Raw genomic sequence first — 18,787 nt, 5'->3', positions numbered from 1 at the left:
GCGACATGGCCTCTAGAGATTCAAACAAATGGTTAGTTGGTCTTTTGCCCAACGACGTGGTGAATGAACTTCTGATATCTTTTGTGTCTTTTCTGCCTCGTGAAGATCGCATTTCCCGCTTTCTGAACCAAAAGATGTAAAGTAGTCAGAACGTGGTTCCCGTTTGAATCTTCCTTCCATCAAACCGAAATATTTCAACCTTTTCCCTATAATTTTATCTATAACATAAGTGTAGTGACCTCGAAGGTAGATATCGCGATGGAAAAGAATTCTGAATGTCTCACCTATGAACAAAGTAGTAGGGACGGATGTTATTTTCTTAGCACTACAAAAAGCATATCAAAGAAAGAGGATTTGAGATGTGGTTTGGAAAGAGAAGCGATCCGGGCACGCGCTCTAACACTTACATGCTCAACCACAGCCCGTCTACATACCTTAAAACGGCCCCTAGGCTAGGATTTTTGGCGGGTCCTTCATCTCGGGTCCCATGGGCCAGAGCCCTGTCAGCCTCACCTTTGCAGGGGCCATGTGCTCGGAGCATGGTCCGTGGGCTCTCAGAATCATGTGATGTGGCTTACGACCTGAACCCCAGTTTTGTGAAAATGAACTAAGCGGTGCCTTTCCAATATGTCCGTTCATTTACACTTCACAGAAATGATCCGCATAACATTTGCAGACCACTCTAGTAACATTATCACCTAGTAACCTGGGATACATTTACAGATCACCGCGACACAGTTCCAGATCACATTAGTGTCCAGCGACAAATTCTCAGATCACTTAACTGATCCGCGGAATAGTTCCAGACCACCCAAGTGACGCGCGGAACATTCCCAGATCATTTCAGTGATACGCAGCATATATTTACTGAACATCGCGGCACAGGTCCAGAGTACTTTAAGGAATCGCGGTACATTCACAGATCACTTGAGTGACCGTCGGTGCTGTTCCGGACTTCTCAATTTAATGGCCCGCGACATGTTTTCAAATCGACGAAGTGGTCGGAACTTTATTAAAGATTTAGCACTCTTGATCTAACACACAACACTCACACCTATTTCTGTTCTTATCATAACATGCACCGTACAAAGAGACAGACTAACGCCGCCGCCCCCCCCCTACTTAGCCCTAGGGCTCCAGGTGGCATTTGCAAGAGGACCAGGGTTTGATTCCCGATGGAGACAACAAGCTTTTCTTTCTAAACTTCATCTCAGCATCAATATTCAGCGAAACACGTTGTTTTTCGTTCAAAGACTTTTGATGCACTGAATAGTGTTTTCAAAAAACCTGAAAAGAAGAATCAGAAGAGTTTGAAGAGGCCTTGACCTCGTCACTTTTCTTCTTATTTTACGAGCTGTTGCGCCAAAACCGCACTGTTGTTCGTTCCGTTAGAGTTTCGCGGCGGCACATCTTAAAAGATTGAGGACGGGAGCGATTTCCGAATATCGCAGCAATAGGTGCAGGACTTTTTCCGTGCTATTTATAGTCGGGATGCCATGTTAAGCTATGCTTTGAGGGGGAACGGGCGATGACTTAAGAGACACAGAGGAAAAAACAAACCTTCAACATCATCAACGTCGTTGATCTATCTCTGCTGTGCTCAGCAACAACTGGCAGCACCATCCTTAAGATTTAGAAGAGGTCCACGAGGCGGTCGGTGGTTTGGTGTTTTTTTCTCTCTCTTTCCTTTCACTGTAGATATTAGGGGAAAAAAAATCTCTATCATTTTGTACTTCTTTTTTTCTCCTTAAGACGAGTTTCCCCCAGAATTTTGACGTTTTCCAGACGTTTCAAAATATTTACCAAGGTTAGGGAAATACAAGCGAACGAGAATCCAAAAGAGGAATTAATATATATGCGACTGTGGTTTAAAAACCAGGGTGAAAGGGGGTACGATGCACCCGGGCGGCTTTTGTTAAGATACTTTTTGATTTTCAGAGTATTCCAATAATAAAAATTCACAAAACACCACAAGCTTCACTTTTTTTTTAAACCATGCCTCGAAAGATGTTGAGGGAACAGACAGGGCTTGGGGGCCGTTATACCAGAACAATGAATGAACTATATCACAAGGGGCAAATACGCATTTTGGTGCTCCCCCCCCCCCCCTTCCTATTCAGTAATTTTTCGGGAGCCCGCAAAGAAAGAATTCCAGTTCTCAAAGATTGGAGCACCAGGACCCTAGTTTCTGCCGTGAGAACTTTGCAGTAAATATTTTGGTGTTAATGTTGACTTCTATGTTGGAGATTTGAGACTAACTAAAAAATTTAACCACCAGGGTCGTCTTTAGGGGTGGCAAATGAGGCTTTGCGGTGGGGTGGCAGGTGAGTTCCAGCCGCCCCTGCAAATGTGTCAACCAGAAAAGTTGTGAGCGTGTTTTTCGGTAAACGGTTCAGGAATGGAAAAATCCAGAGACTTACACTTCAATGCATTTCCATCATTGACACCAGAGACGTCCTCACGGATGTGCGACAGGTGCGGGCGCACCTGGCTCCGAACTTTCAGAGCCCCCCTCCCGTCCCAATCCCAGAATGTAATTTGGGAATAAAAAAACAACAAAACAATGTGGCGGCTCTTCAAGTATGATAATGGTTTTATAAAAAAAAAAAGAGTAGCCACACACACGCGCGGACGTCCGGGTCCGGGACGTCCTGTTATATAATTTTTTATAAACACCAAAGAACATAGTAACTGGTATTTTGGTACATATAAAAAACTTATACAGATAAATATTTGCACATTATATACAGCATAAAAGTAAAAAAAATTACAGTTTCATGCCATATACTGCTCATTTTCTTGCTGGACTTCGGTTTGAAGTCAATAAACATTTTATTTTAGGAATTATTACAAATAGTTTCTTTTCCATCCAATAGGTTGCAGCAGGCGACCCAGACTAAAAAATGTTTTATGCCGGTCCGCGCAAAAAAAAGCTCACTTAATTCCATTGGTCTGCAAGTGACAAGAATTCATAACTGACCCGTACAAAGCTCAGGCTTTTATTGCCAATAAGTAATTATAGCCATTGCATTTATAATTCGACACTGCCGTCTGTCACCGGGCCACCCGGGGGTGCCTCAAGAGAAGGGGGCCTCAGAAAAATGAAAAGTAGCTGAATTTTTCGAGAATTCGCCAGGTAGGGCGTCAGAAAAAGCACTTGGCCTGGGGGGCCCATGATGCTCTTGAGACGGCACTGCTATAATGCCCTCTGAAAAAGATTTTGTTTTCTCCCATGATATCCCAGTGTTTATCAGCGATTTGCGTTTTAGAAAAATGGATGGCAGATGGCAGCACTACACACAACAAGCATTAAACAGTTAACAAACTTTCAATTAGGTTTATGACGCGTCACGCACTTTCCAACACGTACCAATTCCTTAGAAATTCCGTGGAGGAATGTGGACGAGGTGAATGTGTGGTTTAGTAGTATTGGTGGTGGTGAATTTGCGTTACGCCTCGGTTTTCTTCAGGATTTGTCCCACTTTCTCAGTCGCATGATTTAGTCACCCTATATAAAACTAATAGACACATAAATATAACAGTGGAGCACTAGGGCATGACTAATTCATCGAGCAAAATACGGGACATCACTATTTGTAAGTCTCCAAAAAGTTGCCATGGGTGGAAAATAGAGAAAAAATATAAATAATATATTATTACTACTACTAAACCACACATGCACCTCGTCAATATTCCTCTACGGAACTTCTAACGAATTGGTACATGTTGGAATGTGGGTGTCCATGTTGTGAACCTAACGTAAAGTTGTTTCTGTGTAAGGCTTGTTATGTGTAGTGTGCTGTCATCTACCGTTAAATTTTCAAACTTTTTGATGACAGATGGCAGCACACTACACATAACAAGCATTACACAGAAACAAATTTACGTTAGATTCACAGAGAGGTTCACAATGGGAATTATTGCCAGTTGCAATAAATTTCAATGTATTAAAGCACGGAAAAACGGGACGTTGCCAAAAAAGGACAGAGGAAATAAAAGGGCAAACAAATAATATACATCCTGTAAAACACGGGCCATACAGACAGTACATAGGACTGAAAATTATATCTGTACCGTTAAGGCCATATTTTTAGCATATTTTACGGGACTCGGAATAGTATCCGTTATACGAAGCTCCACTTCGTAGAGATAATGGAAAATTATCCTTAAACATGCACTTGAAGCTGGTTTAGAAATTTAAAAACCGAGGCCCTATTCGCGGTATATTTAAATTTAAAAATAAATTGAACTTTGTGCAATTTCTCAGCTGAATATAATTTATATCTTTCCCAATATTAATTCTAAAATTGCAACAAAAAGAAAGTTGCGCTGTAGTAAAACGTCTACTCCAGCGGTTCTCAACCGGTGTTCCGCGTGCTACTCCCAGGGGCTCCGCGGCGACTCGCGGAAAATAAAATTAATCAGTAAATTTCATAGATAAGTAAATAAGAGAGGCCTTCACAAGGTTCTGCCGTAAAAATTATGTACAAAAAATTGCTCCTCGAGTCAAACAGGGCTCCGCCATAGAAATTATGTACTGAAAAGGGTTCCGCGAGTCAAAAAAAAGGTTAAGAACCGCTGGTTTACTCTATGCAACAAAATTTTACTTTAAAAAATAATCAGTACCCATGCACTGAGATGTGCACAGAGGGGTAATATTCCTCCGTGAATGGACCCCCACGATTATTTTCATACAGTGCCCGTGTCTGGTAAGGGCTCCTCTGATTGTCGCAGGGGTTGCAAAAGTAAATTACTGGACGAGTTCTGTTACTTGTCGGTTTTGGCACTGGTCCTGGATTCAGGAACGAATTACACTCGGGAACGAATTGAATCTAGTTCTTATTGTATTTACTGTGCATGTATAAAATGGCCACGTTTTCGTTCTACATTAAAAAAGTTCACAAATTAACTTATTATTTATTTCACAAAACGGAGCAGATCTATATTATACAAATACAACGCCACAACAGGCAAATTGCCCAACGAGGTGGCTGATTTAAGAACATCATGGATCCCCGAGACATTTTTTTGAGGCCCTACCTACTACTGCTACACCACACATGCACCCCGCCCACACACCATAAATAGGCAGGTGCAACAGGTGCACCCGCACAGGACCCACTTAGAAGGGTATAAGTGCCCATTAAGCCCCACAGGCCCATTGTGGGCCCGAGAATGGGCCAGAAGGGGCGGGGGGGGGGGCTAAATGCAAATTCTTGCAGAGGGTACAGGAATGGCTAGTTACGGCACTATACAGGGTGAACTGTAAGTGCTAATGCGGCCTTTATCTCATCAACCATCCATCGTAGAGGTACGATTCCAATTTAAAAAACTGTCAAAAGACGTTCAAAAATCACTCTGTACCAGTTTTGAGAGTAAAAGTACAGTGTGTCACAAAATAAAAAAAAATCGACATTTTTATACGTTCCCCCTTTGCTCTAACTTCCAATTAAAAAGTTGTTGCTCCGTCTCTTCTCCGGCCAACAACAACAAGAAGAAAGTGTCCAAGTTTCTAAATGCAATCTTATTATAAATGCAATCTGATATCTTAGCGAATATTGCACTTGCAAACACGAAATGCTTTCCGATTGGCCTCAGGAGAGACAGGGCAGCAACTTTCTAATTGAAGGTTAGGGGACAAGGAGAGGGGAACCATATAAAAATTTAGATTTTTTTTATTTTTATTTTGTCACACACTGTATTTTCATTCTCGAAACTGGTACGTGGTAATTTTTGTATGCCTTTTGCGCATTTTTTAAACTGAAACTTCACCTCTACGACGGACGGTTGGTGAGATATGAAGGCCGTGCTACAGCACTTACAGGACACCCTGTATAGTTATTACCCTGTGAAATATATACATACATATATGTTCTTTGCTCCCCCCCCCCCCATTCGGAAAAGTTCAAATAACAAGCCTTTCCCGCAGTTATATTGCTGCAACTGCTGCTCCTCATGCGCTAGTAGAGTCAGAAAGTTTCAAATTGCGCAAAAATCATTATAATTTATGATGAAATTGATAATGGAATAGTTGCTACCTTCAGTTTCAGCAGTGCCTTTGTTCGCATCCATGGCTATCTTCTTGGTTATGTGTTCGAGATCATTCGCTTCTTTCTTTCGAGTGAGGAACTTCTGCTCCAATTCGAGCATAACCGCGCTCTTCTTGTTGCCCGGCGGTACTGGGCGGCTGTTGTTGTTGTCGTTCCCACGTTTTGCACTCGAGTCGGGTGACCCAGAACTTGTGTTTACATTGGCTTTTGACGCCTTGCACAAATCTTCGGAACTAGGCAAAGGAGGAGGGGGTGGTGGCGGCGGCGGAATAGCCTCGAATCGGCCGTGACGGGGGGATTCTACTCGTGGATTCGTCGTCATTTTAGATTCAGGGGGAGGAGGATTCTGTGCCGATTTCAGGACGATGTGAGACTTGCTCACGACGTAGCTCCCGTCGGTTTCGGGACTGTCGGATTCTTCATCGGAATCGAAAGATCCGACACTCGAAAACGACACGTTTCCAGCTTTGCCCGATTCCGATTTGTTAAATTTCGATAAATTCGTACCAGCTGACTCGACGGTATCGACGGAACTGTTTTCGGTGTCGGACGACGAGCTGCTTTGATTCTCGTTCGTTTCACTTGCAGCGGCAGCTGAATCTTCAACCGCTACTGTTGCTTCCGCTGTGTCTGGTGGAGAAGTTTCGGCGGGCGCTGAACTCTTCAAGTTTCCCAACTCCAAGACATTGACGAATATCTTCGCTTTCCTCGGTGGAAGTTCTATGACGAGCTCTGACGTCTCGTTAGTCTGCGAGAAATTGGCTGCAACGCCCTGCTCACGCGTTCCCTCCTGGCAGGCTTTTGATTTATCTTCATCGACACCCACGCGATCTAAATAAGTCTGGGCCCGTTCTTCGGCGAATAACTTTGCGTGTCCCGCTTCCGTTTCTGAATTCTCGTTCCTTGAGCAGCACCTATAAGGACTGACCGAGCCCTCATCGGTATTGGATTCTTCGGTGATATTTTCCAGGGGGAAATACAACCTGCCGGCAACGTTGCCATTCACGGGAATCCCCTCTATTTTTTGATCTTGGGAGACATCATCCGGTTCATCGACGACGCAGACTTGGACATTGGTGTCAGCTGGACGAGAGGCATCGTCAGTTATCAGATTGGCTTGGTGAACTTCATTTGAATTCGTTAGATCCGATATTATCGGGCGTGACCATTTGATATCTCCTGTGCTTATTTCGACGGGGACGGGACTATAAAGGCTCCGGATAATTTCATTTTCGAGCTGCTCCAAATTCTCACAGGAGTCGAAATCCCAGGAACTACCGGCAACGTTGACATCACTCGAACTAGCATTTTGTAGAGAGTCGTTGTCCACGTAAGAGTAACTAGAAGGTCTTGAAGGCAATCCATTTTCAGTCGCTTCGATTGATTTTCTACTATCGGAGACACTTTCTGGACGTTCTCCGGTCGCTACTGATGATTCCGGCACTTTTTCCAGGGGTTTTCTGTCCACGACATCTATTTCAGGAACTTCGGGAACGGAAATTTTCGAATGGATATCAGCAACGGGGCCCCTGAATATGTCGAAAGCGGGATCGATCGCGGTTTCTGCGTTACTGTAACTCCATGTCCTTGTAGTTTCCTGTGGAATGTTCTCGGAAAATTCCTCGAAATACTTCAAATCACGATTCAACTGAGCGAAATCTTCTGTGACTGACGAAAACGGATTACGTACGGTTTTTTCCACCAGACAAACGTCGACGTGTTGAGGGTAACGCAGCAAATCTTCCATTTCGGGAGGCAGGTCGAACACCGGGTTCTCTAAATCATAAGTTTTCTCATGAGGATTATCAATTCCAGTTACAACACGTTTGGGATTTTTTTCGAAATGCAGATCTATCCCTGAGGCGTCGGTAATGAGATAATCACCCTTCTGATGGTCACCGGCCAAATTATTATCCCAGCTAGTACTTCTCGGACGCGAAGAAACGCTGCTTTCACCCGATTCGATTCCTTTCCTTTCTAAGGCAGTAGAAGAAAAACTGCTTTGTATCTCTTTCGGGTGTGGGCGACGATCGTATAGGCCTGTAGACGACGATCCAACTATGCAGCCGTTAGAAGAGCACAACACCGTTTGCCGACCTTTATTCGGGTCAGCGTATCCATTAGCTAGTTGCAGCCCATCAGTAACCACCGCCACCACCGGTCTGCCGTCGCCGTCCCACGCAGGACAGGTCTGAACCTGCACGTCACGTGTGTGGGTAGGAGAAAGTCGTCCCACAATCACAGCCTGGACTCCGAAGTCGATGGTCGGTGCCTGAGTAGGCGAATCGGTTTGGACCAGTTGATTTTTCCTCGAGGTGTGAATCAGTTGAGACGAACTCGGAAACAGGGGCTTCCAAAAAGCTGGGGTCTTGGGTTTGAGGTAGAAGAATCCAGACTTCGGTGGCTTCGCGTTCAAAGTCGTCAGTCGGTCCAGCGATCCAGTGGTCACTGTCCCCGGTGTTTTACGAGAGGCGGATTCGTCTTCTACGGATTTGTCCAGGCTGCGTTCGCTCCCGGTCTCTATCATACTATGCCTGGACGACGTATTCCGACGTGTGAGGGCACCCCATAGACTCTTCTTTTTTTTCTTCTCGGACATGATGACCTCTAAAACACACAGAAGGGGCTGGATATTTGCTATTTATAAGTAAAGCCGAGCTTTCAGAAGAAAATTACATTCTGGATATTCACGAGGGGGCACTTTAGATAGTTTCTCCAATCCTTCCGGCTCTCTTCCGATGAATTATTTCCTAGTTACATTTCCTAACCACCCGTCAAGACATGTTTACATTACACTGCTCCACCGACTGCCACTGCAAAAATGAGTGCCGCGATGCTCGGTCTGCATGTAGCTCAACGGTTTGGTCTATTTAACTTCCCATTCGAGAGAAGAATGCCTAAAAAAAAACCCTCCTCCTCCTTCTCTTAAGATTTCGAAAAAAGAATTTGAAAAAGAAAAAAAAGTTGCAACTTCTTGTGCCAAGTTCGTTCCTCGAGCGGCATCAGCACGCAAAGAGAGACTTCTAATGTCGTTTCATCCATTTGGACGGATGGGAGCAAGGAGAAGAAGACACGGGGAAGCTCCTCGTGGTAGACGAAAGAAGACCACATACGCATAAGAAGAAAAAAAAAAATCTTGATGGATGAAATGCCAAATGGGTGCGTTCGCTGACATGTGCATGCTTAGTTCGAGAATATGCGCATGGGAGAAAGCAAAAGAAAAAAAAGCATGGACGCCTCTTTTATATCATTTCAAACGAGAAGAAGAGCAATGCAAAAAAAAACATAGAAGAACCAGTCTCGATAATATAAGGAGATAACGTTTCAGCAACTTCCATCACTAACGTTAATCAGTCTCTTGATTATGGTCGTAAATTCGGGAATCCTCTCCATCTGGGCAGATATCAAGCAAGCCCGGGAGGGGGGGGGGGAACCACACGATCTTGTTGAATGGAACAGCTTTATATTATGAAATAAAAACCGTAGAGATACATCCAAGAAACAGTCATATTCTAACTTTCCTCTATCATTTGTGGAAATAATTTCCATATTTCAAGCGAACCTTTGAAACAAGAAACGAACAGATAGATATACAGTGCCGGCTACTGCCGCAGTTATTTCCGTGAAAACGACAAACGTGTATAGTGTAAATTGGAATATTTTTTTTTTTCGTACTATAAAATGCTGTGATGGGGATCGTAGCTTATGTTTGGATACGTCAGCAACGTAAAAAAAAAAATTGTAATGCACATCCATACTTGACCCCAGGCTCTTCAGAAACCGCCTGAGTGGTCGAAGCGCGCTTGCGTTGCCTTACGTCCCTTAAGAGGGTTGGTGCCCGCAAATTTTCCAAAAAAAAAACCCCCACATTTTCTCGAATTTTTCAATTTTTAAATACTATGAAATTTTCTGCGTCAAACTGTGTTCAAGTTTTTGTTCTACCTGTAGTACATATATACAGTCAAACCTCGTTAGGGTGTCACCCGGTTAACACGTCACTCCGCTTACTGGGTCACTTTTTCGAAGTCCCAATTGTCCTCGGGCAGGAATTGGCACAGCTATGGCTTACTCCGTTTAACGAGTCACTCCGCTTACTAAGTCATATTCTTGCTCTCCCAAGAGTGACTCATTAACGAGGTTTGACTGTATATGCTAATGTTTTCCACTAAAATACGTTTTTCCTCAAAACTAAGTTTTTTGTTAGATAAGGAACATTTTTTTCGAACACCATTCATTCAAACGTCTTGAAACTTTGTGTAGTGTCTCTCAACACTATGGTGTTATATACTTTAACAAGAGCTTTTGGGATTTTAATTGTTGGTTATTTTTTTCTTAAATTTTAACTTTAACAACATGCGACTTTTTCAAAAATCACCAAAATTTACACATATTTTGTGCCATTAAAATTTGTTTAAATAATTTTAATAAAACATCCTCGTGTCAAAGTATGTAAAAACAAATGTGAAAAACAGCGGAATGAGTGATGTTCGAAAAAATGTTCCTTATCTAACAAAAAACTTTTAGTGTGAAAAACATTAGCATGTGTAATGCCTGCCAGCAGTTTGTATTAAAATATTTTACAAATATTTTTGGTACAGGTAGAACAAAAACTTGAACACAGTTAGATGCAGAGAATTTCATAGTATTTAAAAATTCGAAAATGTGCTTCTTGAAAAATTTGCGTGCACCAACTCCCATATAGTAATAAATTTAGGGAAATTTATCAAACTTATTATCAAAATGGTCTGCGATTATGCATAATAATCGGATTTTTATCATATATACCGTATTCTTCTCCGTAAAATCCGCGGATTATCTGTTAAAAAAGTGACTAGACATTAAAGAATGCGGATTATATATCTACAGCGGCGGACAATCTGCAGAAAATTGATGTTATCAGAATACTCATCAGGCTGAGGAGTCTGAATTTCATTGGCTACAATAAAACTTTTTGTATTCTCATATCTTACGTTTAAGGGGGCTATTCAAGTATTATGTCAGCATCGATGGGGGCGGGGGGGGGTGGTATTTCGTGTTTGCTGGCTTTTGATGTAGGGGGAGGGGGTTTGAATGATGCTTACGTCATCAACACTCTTTATAAAAATATCTTTAATAGCATCTTCCTCGGTATGCCAGAAACAAGTAAAACCTTTCCTTAGTTCGTGGGCGTATTTTCCACTCCTCAACAAAATTTGGAGAAGTAATATTGAATTCAGATGCATGAATCACGCGTCTAAATATGCATTGGCGCGCACACACATACAAGCTGAGGATGCTTCTGTGTAAACAGAGTATTTGCTTCGGAGGGAAAAAAATTCCCGTACTGTATAAGGTAGCATGATATTTTTTTCATTTCCTGCAGATATGGAAATTCAAAGTTCAAAAACTCACCACCAGCAGGGAATGGCGCTGTATGCAATACTGATAACTTCTGTGATCTTCTTAAACCCTGTGACTTCTGGCTATGGGGTTACCTCAAAGCCACTGTTTATGTTGGTAACATAAACAATTTGGCGGAATCGAAAAATGCGATGCACCGACATGTCCGTAACATTCCTCCTGAGATACATACTAAGAGCTACTGTTGAGAACGTAGCAATGCGATTTGACTTGCTTCCAGAAAATGGTGGACGCCACATTGAACATGCTTTGTAACACGTTTTAGAAACGATTAAAAACATTTTAAACCGATGTCTTCGTGTCCTATTTCGTTTAGCAATATCGCATACAGCGCCATTCCCCGCTGGTGGTGAATTTTTGAACCTTTTTTTTTTTTTTTGCGGAAAATTGAATCCCATGACCTCCTGTAAACTATTACCAAGTTCGATAACATTTTGTCCAATAGTTTTATCGCTATTTCAAAGTGGAACTAAATTATAAAACCCTGTAATATGGTGGAGATAGCTAACAGCGCGAACCGCGAATTGCCAGCAAACCGTTGATCCTAGAAACATACTTCCAGTTAGAAAAAGTATTCAAATAGCGTGTAGACCTCAGATATATACGTTATTCATAATGCAAGGGAGTTCCATAGTTATTAAAGTAAAAAAAAAAAACCATTTTATACGGACACCCTGTGCTTTCAAAAACCCAATTAGAAAGCTGTTGTCCTGTCTCTCGTGAAACAAAAAAAAATCCACGTTTCCAAGTGCAATATTTATCGAGATATTTGAATTCAAAATTGAAGAAAAGCTGGGAAAGAACAGCATAAACTAACGGAAAAGGTTATTATGCTGTTTACTTATAAATTTGTTTTTTTTTGTTGGCGTCAGGAGAGGCAGGGCAACAACTTTCTAATTGGTTTTAGTGGACAGGGTGCATGTATAAAACATTAATTTCTTTTTACTCTAATAACTGTGGAAACCCTTACAATATGAATGACTTATTACACGTTATTTGGGTACTTTTTCTAGCTGGAACCATGCGTCTAGGATCAACGGTTCGCCCAGCCTTAAGAAATCACCCGGTATATCCGCGACAGTACTGCGTGTCGGTTTTGGATTCGGGCCCGGCGTTTTTGGTGTCGTTCGCTTCGGAATTTTGTGGTCTATACATTCGTGCCCGATTTTTGTAACTATGGCTGAACATTTTCCTCATATATCGCGACATCGTGAAAGAAAATCGGAAAATTTTCGAAGTTTTTCAAATTCACATCCTCGTATCTGTGTGAGTGTTCAAGAAACAGACTTGGAACTAAGGGCGAGTTGTAACACATACACCTCTCTTCAAAACAACCTTTGGTTCACTTGGATCGGATTATTAGTCTCTGAGATTTGATCCCGTTTATGGGCACGTGTCGAATCCAGAAAGTCGAAAATTGTGGGTTCACTTTGGGCGCGCAGTTCGTGGCATCTGGCTGCCCTGAATGTCGAAGTCCATCTGACAGAAACGTTCATCCTTTTTGTTTAAAGCGAGGCCACGATGGCAGCGCTATGCGTATTTTCAGCCGAGAAATTGAAGTTTGAAATCACTTCGACAGAAACTGTCGCTTAATTCGGCCGCGATTGTCTCCTCACCCCGGCATCGATTTAAAAGACGTTTTCACGTCATGATCCGCATATTATGAAGATTCTTTGAAAATAATTAATATCCATGCTTCTAGAAGGAACCTATGGAACCCTTGCTGAACATACAGTCAGCCCCCGCTTAAACAGATAAACCGAAAACCATAATTGGTGAGACAGGGTTCCAGTGGGTAGTTATAACCCAATCAAACCCCCCTTCATCATGACTCTGCCAATTCCTGTTGCAGTAGTGCGCTTTGCAAATGTAATAACAAATATGTTGCCAGTTTAAGACTTGAAAAAAAAAGTAATTTTTATATAGTACGTACATTCACTTATTTTATTTTTGTTCTTTGTTGAGCCCATAGAGGGCGCTAACTTCCGCAATGAAAAGTAAAATCTTAGGTATTGGGATCATTGTTATTGAATATAATTTTTATTCCAATTTTTGATGTCTGATTTGTCCCAGAAGCTTTATTAATATTGATCTTTCATCAGTTTTCAATATACAAACTATATTCACAGTGTTAAATGGCAATTCAATTGTTTCCCCGCATCATCGAATACTCCGCTTAATCGGACATTTATATGCTGGAATCGTTGATATGCGGAGCCGACTGTACATAATCTCCAACAGGTTCCACCAGGCGTGCGAAAGGTGCTCGGGTAGAGAAGTATTAATATGCACATAACACGATAAACAACTAGGATACCATATTTGCAGCACAAAAATAACGCGGAAATCGGGATCCATACGGGAAATAACCAATTATTGGCAAAATAAAGTTGTCAAAGATAAGCAAATTTGTCAATTATAGCCAAACAAACTTGTCTGAGATAAATGCAGTTACCATTTACAGCCAAAAAAGTTGTCAAAGGTAAGCAAAGTTGCCGATTATAACCAAAAACAATTTCAAGTAAAGTTTTCGATTTTAACCGGAAAGAAAATTGTCAAAGGTAAGTGAAGTTGTCAACTAAAATTGCTGAAAAATTGCCAATAGCGAGGAAAAGAGGGGCTACCCCAAGTCAATGGATTGTAATTCACCAATATCTTCAATTCTTTTTTTTTTCTTTTTTCAATTCAATTTCAATTTTATTCATCACATCATAAAACTTACATTGGCATAATGAAGAAAATCCATCCAAGGGATCGTTGCCGATCCATACTGGTGGACACGATTATTATTGAGTTAATTTTCAGACACAAATGTGTGTGGTGACAAATATTCTTCGACAAATGTGTGTGGTGAATATATTTATATGACTATAACTAATCATGTCAGAGTCAAAATTATTATATTATAATTTTATTCGTCATAAAAATAATCTCAATCCTTGATTTCGGTGAGTAATAAAAATTCAAGTAAACCTCGTTAGAAATACGGGGGGAAAAAACGGGACATTTCATTAAAAAAATCCATGTCGGCCAAAATTACGGGAACGTCACGTATTAAAAATTCCCCAGAGAAATGTTTTCAGGAGGTGCATGCAGGACTGGAACTAGATGGGGGGGGGCAAGGGCAACTGACCCAGGTGGAAAAATTTAGTTGGGGGGGGGGGGAAGGCAGTTTTTTTTAGGAGGGAACAAAGGACACCTTTGAAGACCGGACACACCCCGCTTCCCATCTCGGAAAGATATCGAAGCGTTATAACAAAGGACACCGTTATACAAAATAATCGAATTTGAAAACTGTGGGGAAACAGCAAAATTATGTTAACCCCGGGCGGCAAAAAATTCTAGTTATGACCCTGAGTGGATGAATGGTCCAGTCGTAGCAGTAGTAGTAGTAGTACCAAAGCCTCCTAGATAAACGTATCTAGTATCTATCTATCTAGATCAGTGATTCCCAACGTGGGCGATGGAATTTTCCAGGGGTGGGGGCGGTAGCAGCTACGGGTATAACATAGGATCCTATGTGTTAGATTGCGTTGGGGGAGCGGCGATGGGAGAAAATAATTTCTGGAGAAGGGGGGCGATGGGACAAAAAACGTTGAGAAACTATGATTTAGAATCTAGATAGACGTATCTGTAGCATCTAGGTGGCTTTGGTAGTACGCAGTACCCGCGTACAAGTGCAAGGAATAAAATCTACCCTGCAAAAATATGAAGCAAAAAATACAGACGGCCCTCAGACTCGCAATAAAAGTTCTCCAAAAGAAGAAGAAGAAGAAGCTTTTACGTTCGTAGGCGTCGGTGTTGAACCTGACCTGCATGGAATCGCGGAAAATCATCGCACGTATCATACAATAATATAATACAACACGAGTTTTATCCTATCCTTGACACACACACACGTGTGCCGAATGATGGTAATGAGATGAGACCACACTCGTAAATATAACCGTCTTCTCTACACAACCGCAGACATTTATATCACAATAGCGTGTACGAAAATGAATGCAGCACCAGCTCTTCTTGACGGACTCTATCGCGCGCGTAGAAATTTATGCGAATATGAGCTGGTGCCGTGACGACGCGGGCGTGTTTTATTTCTGCGTAGGAGTCGACGCATTTACATGTGTAATAAAAAAAATGTGGTTTTTCTTCTTGTCTGGTTTCCATATTTCTGATCGTATCATTTTTACAGGGTGTCCCAAAATTCACGTGAGTAATTGAAAAATGAATTAAAAAAATAAAATAAAATAGAACTGACCAGACAGACCCGCATCAGACTTTGACTCCCATGCCCAGCCTAGAGGGCTGACTGTGGGATTAAGAACGGACCAGGTTGGCTTATGAAGAGGGGTAAAAAAAAAAAAAGACTGCGTTAGGAATGTCAGTATGTGTGTACATGAATGTGTTGTGAGTGAGAAAAGAGAGTTGTCAAGTCCGGTCAAAATGGTCATGGCCTAAGAAAATTATCCCGGTAAAAAAATTAAAGTCCCCCTCCTCCTTTTTTTCATTAAGTATAAATGCCACCACAACCTGAAAAAGGAAAAGAGACATTTGTCATTTGATTAAGCATCAAAAGTTTATAAAGAAGTGATACATTGATACACATGTCAGATTGCGAATGTTGACGGTAAATTGTTTATCTAAATTGTTCCACCAAACACACCAGTTTCGAAGTTTGTCCCATCCGTTGAAGTGGATTTCTTATTTATTTTTCGAATTTTTTCGAAACTTTAATTGAGTGCATGTCCAGGAAAGGAATAGATGCTATGAGTAAATGGATGCCAAGAATAATATATGTCAGTGATTATATAGGTGCCAAAAGTAAATAGGTGCTCATTAATATCAATATGAGTATGGTTCATATATCAAGATTTGAATGATATCAAACAACGAGTATTTACAACTAGCTATAATACCCGGCGCTGCCCGGGTTTTCTTCAATGAGGCTGTTTGGATCATATTATCTCCCTCTTTCTTTGAGGGACATGCAAACCCTGTCTAAGTTAATCAATATGTGGGCGACTTCATAAAATAAACAAATCTAGATTTAAAGAAACGTAGAAATGAATATATATATATATCCACACACGCTAAGTATTTCGATCCCCCCCCCCCGAACTTCAAGTTATCTATCTCTGCCTGTTTCAGCTTCCAAAAATTCTTAGTTAAAGCTGTGAAATTTTTCCGATGTACTTTTTACGGGCCCATAATTAACTTTAAAACATCCTAAACTATATGAATTTATGCAGTTGGATATTAAGAGACAATACGGAGACATTAATGTTCATGCTTGAGAAATATACATAAAAAGTTGAAATCAATGTTATTGCATGAATATCCAACTCGAAAGTAGGTCCGCGGCTAATTACTACATATTTAATCTCCTGTATATCACTTCGTATTTAGCTTCGTATATCTATCTCTAAGCGAACTCAATATTTCAAAAATCGAGAATTCAATACAATTTTTAAAATTATTGATGTGACAGAAGAAACCCCACCAAATTTCCACATTTCTACATTAAAATCGGCAATTTTAACACTGATTTCTATGAGGATCACCCTTTTCCTGACCCTCAAAGCGATGCTGATGATGATTATGACGTCATTCAAAATGCATCGGGGGAAAAGGTGAAGCCAGACGGAATTTAGAAATCGGTTGCAACAGATGGCGCTGCAGTCCGGGGAAAGACATTCAAAACTGCGGCTTTCGAACTTCAAGGCGTGAACCCGAGTCGATCTCCCATTTGAAAAAGTCTCTCCACAGAGAGAAGGCAGACCTTCAACATAATATTTACATGACATGAAAACTAAAGCATTTATACCATTTTTACTTCAAATTATGGAGCGCAGATGGGAAGCACCACCGACAACACGGAACAAGCACAATTATAACCAGGGCCGCAACTAAGGGGGAGCAGGCGGGTCTGGTGCACCGGGCGCTGAACCAGAAGGGGGGGGGGTTGAATTCACCCTTTAACCGCTTCTACATTACAAGGGGCACCAAAATGCCGGTCTAGTTGCGGCCCTGCTTTTAACAACATAAATGCGTTAGGGCCATGCATACAACACTCACACAACACGTTCCGACGTGTACTGGTTCGTTAGAATTTCCGTAGAGGAATGTGTGCGAGGTGCATGTTTGGTAAAGTAGTCGTGGTAGTTGTCTGGAAAAACTGAAACACAATATCTTCAGAATATCTACGATTTGCAGAGAACGACATGGTAATGTCTCGCAGTCAAATTCGCGCGAACGTCTCCGCTGGGATGATCTGAATTGAATGTTTAGAGCTTCGAAATTAGTTACAGAGCTGGTTAACAGATGACGCTAAAGTTAAGGAAAACTGAGAACGGTACGTATTTGCAAAATATCCAACAGTTTGCAGCAGAGCAAACGTGGAGAATTTCTTATCAGCGAATTCACAGAAACCCCTGCAAGCATCTCAGACGGACTTTCGAAATTAGTTACAAACTTTTTTCAAAAGATGGCACTGTAGTCCCATTTGGTGAAGTGGCCGGAGATCCCCCTGACCAAAGCCAATACATCCTAGATCATTGTTTCCCAAACTTTTTGTTCCATCGCGCCCTTCTTCAAATTCGTTTTTCTCTAGTCGCCCCCCAGCTCAATCGAATCCATAGGATCCCATGTTATACCCGTAGCTTCTACCGCCCCCTTGGGCCTTTTCATCGCCCACCAGGGGGCGATATTGCTCACTTTGGGAAACACTGTTCTAGATACTACTAAGGTATCTAGGAGGTATTGCCAAAGCTCAATGTGCTGGTGTAAGAAGACCCGGTATAGGAGCCAAGTACTTTTTTTTTTTAATCGCCAACGTGTGATACATGTCTATATATAGCAGCTATATTAGATTGGATCCATGTGACGAGAGAGAAAAATTGAAAATTTGAGAGAAAAAACTGTGAAAATGATTATATAAACATATAGTTTTTCCGCCAAATTTTGCAGGAGATAGCCTTTTGAAGGGTTGCCATAATTATCGTGGACAACAATCAAGACAATATTCTCAAATTTGACGATGATCCCGAATCATGTCTTTTGTTTCTGGTTTTGGCCAGGGATCACCGGCCATTTCGCGAACTGACTGGCCAATTCAAAATGTGAATTTTTTTCACCATCACAAAAAGTATGGAAAATACAAATTGTAGTACGTTAATGAAAGCATATTTCCTTGATAGCGTAAGAAATGAGAAGCGATGTTTGGGAAACAGTTTCATAACGGATGGTCACGAACTGTTTCCGTAAATCAGCCTTTGAGCACGGTCAAGGACCTTTGAAGCGATGCCGATTCCAGAACAGCGGAATAATGTCACAGCTAA

The 18,787-nt window shown here is 41.5% G+C and overlaps 1 protein-coding gene across 2 annotated transcripts in view; it reads right to left on the bottom strand.

Moving 5' to 3' along the window:
• Window positions 1-18,787, bottom strand: part of LOC149064900 (uncharacterized) — a 117,350-nt gene that overhangs the window by 24,271 nt on the left and 74,292 nt on the right. The window contains exon 1 of one of the 2 annotated variants that reach the window (XM_089255486.1): window positions 6,039-8,898. The exons of the other annotated variant lie outside the window; for it this stretch is intronic. Within the exon in view, the coding sequence (XP_089111612.1) occupies window positions 6,039-8,649 (2,611 nt within the window). The 5' untranslated portion in view covers window positions 8,650-8,898. Of the gene's footprint in view, window positions 1-6,038; window positions 8,899-18,787 lie in introns of those variants that run through there. 2 annotated transcript variants of the gene reach the window in all.

The sequence above is a fragment of the Pholcus phalangioides genome, unplaced genomic scaffold (assembly GCF_987345545.1).
Source record: "Pholcus phalangioides strain wild (caught in Gottingen) unplaced genomic scaffold, Ppha-v1.0 ptg000042l_1, whole genome shotgun sequence".
Taxonomy (NCBI): Eukaryota; Metazoa; Arthropoda; class Arachnida; order Araneae; family Pholcidae; genus Pholcus; species Pholcus phalangioides.
Note: the sequence above shows the minus strand (reverse complement) of the source record. Positions and strands in the feature narration are given on the sequence as shown.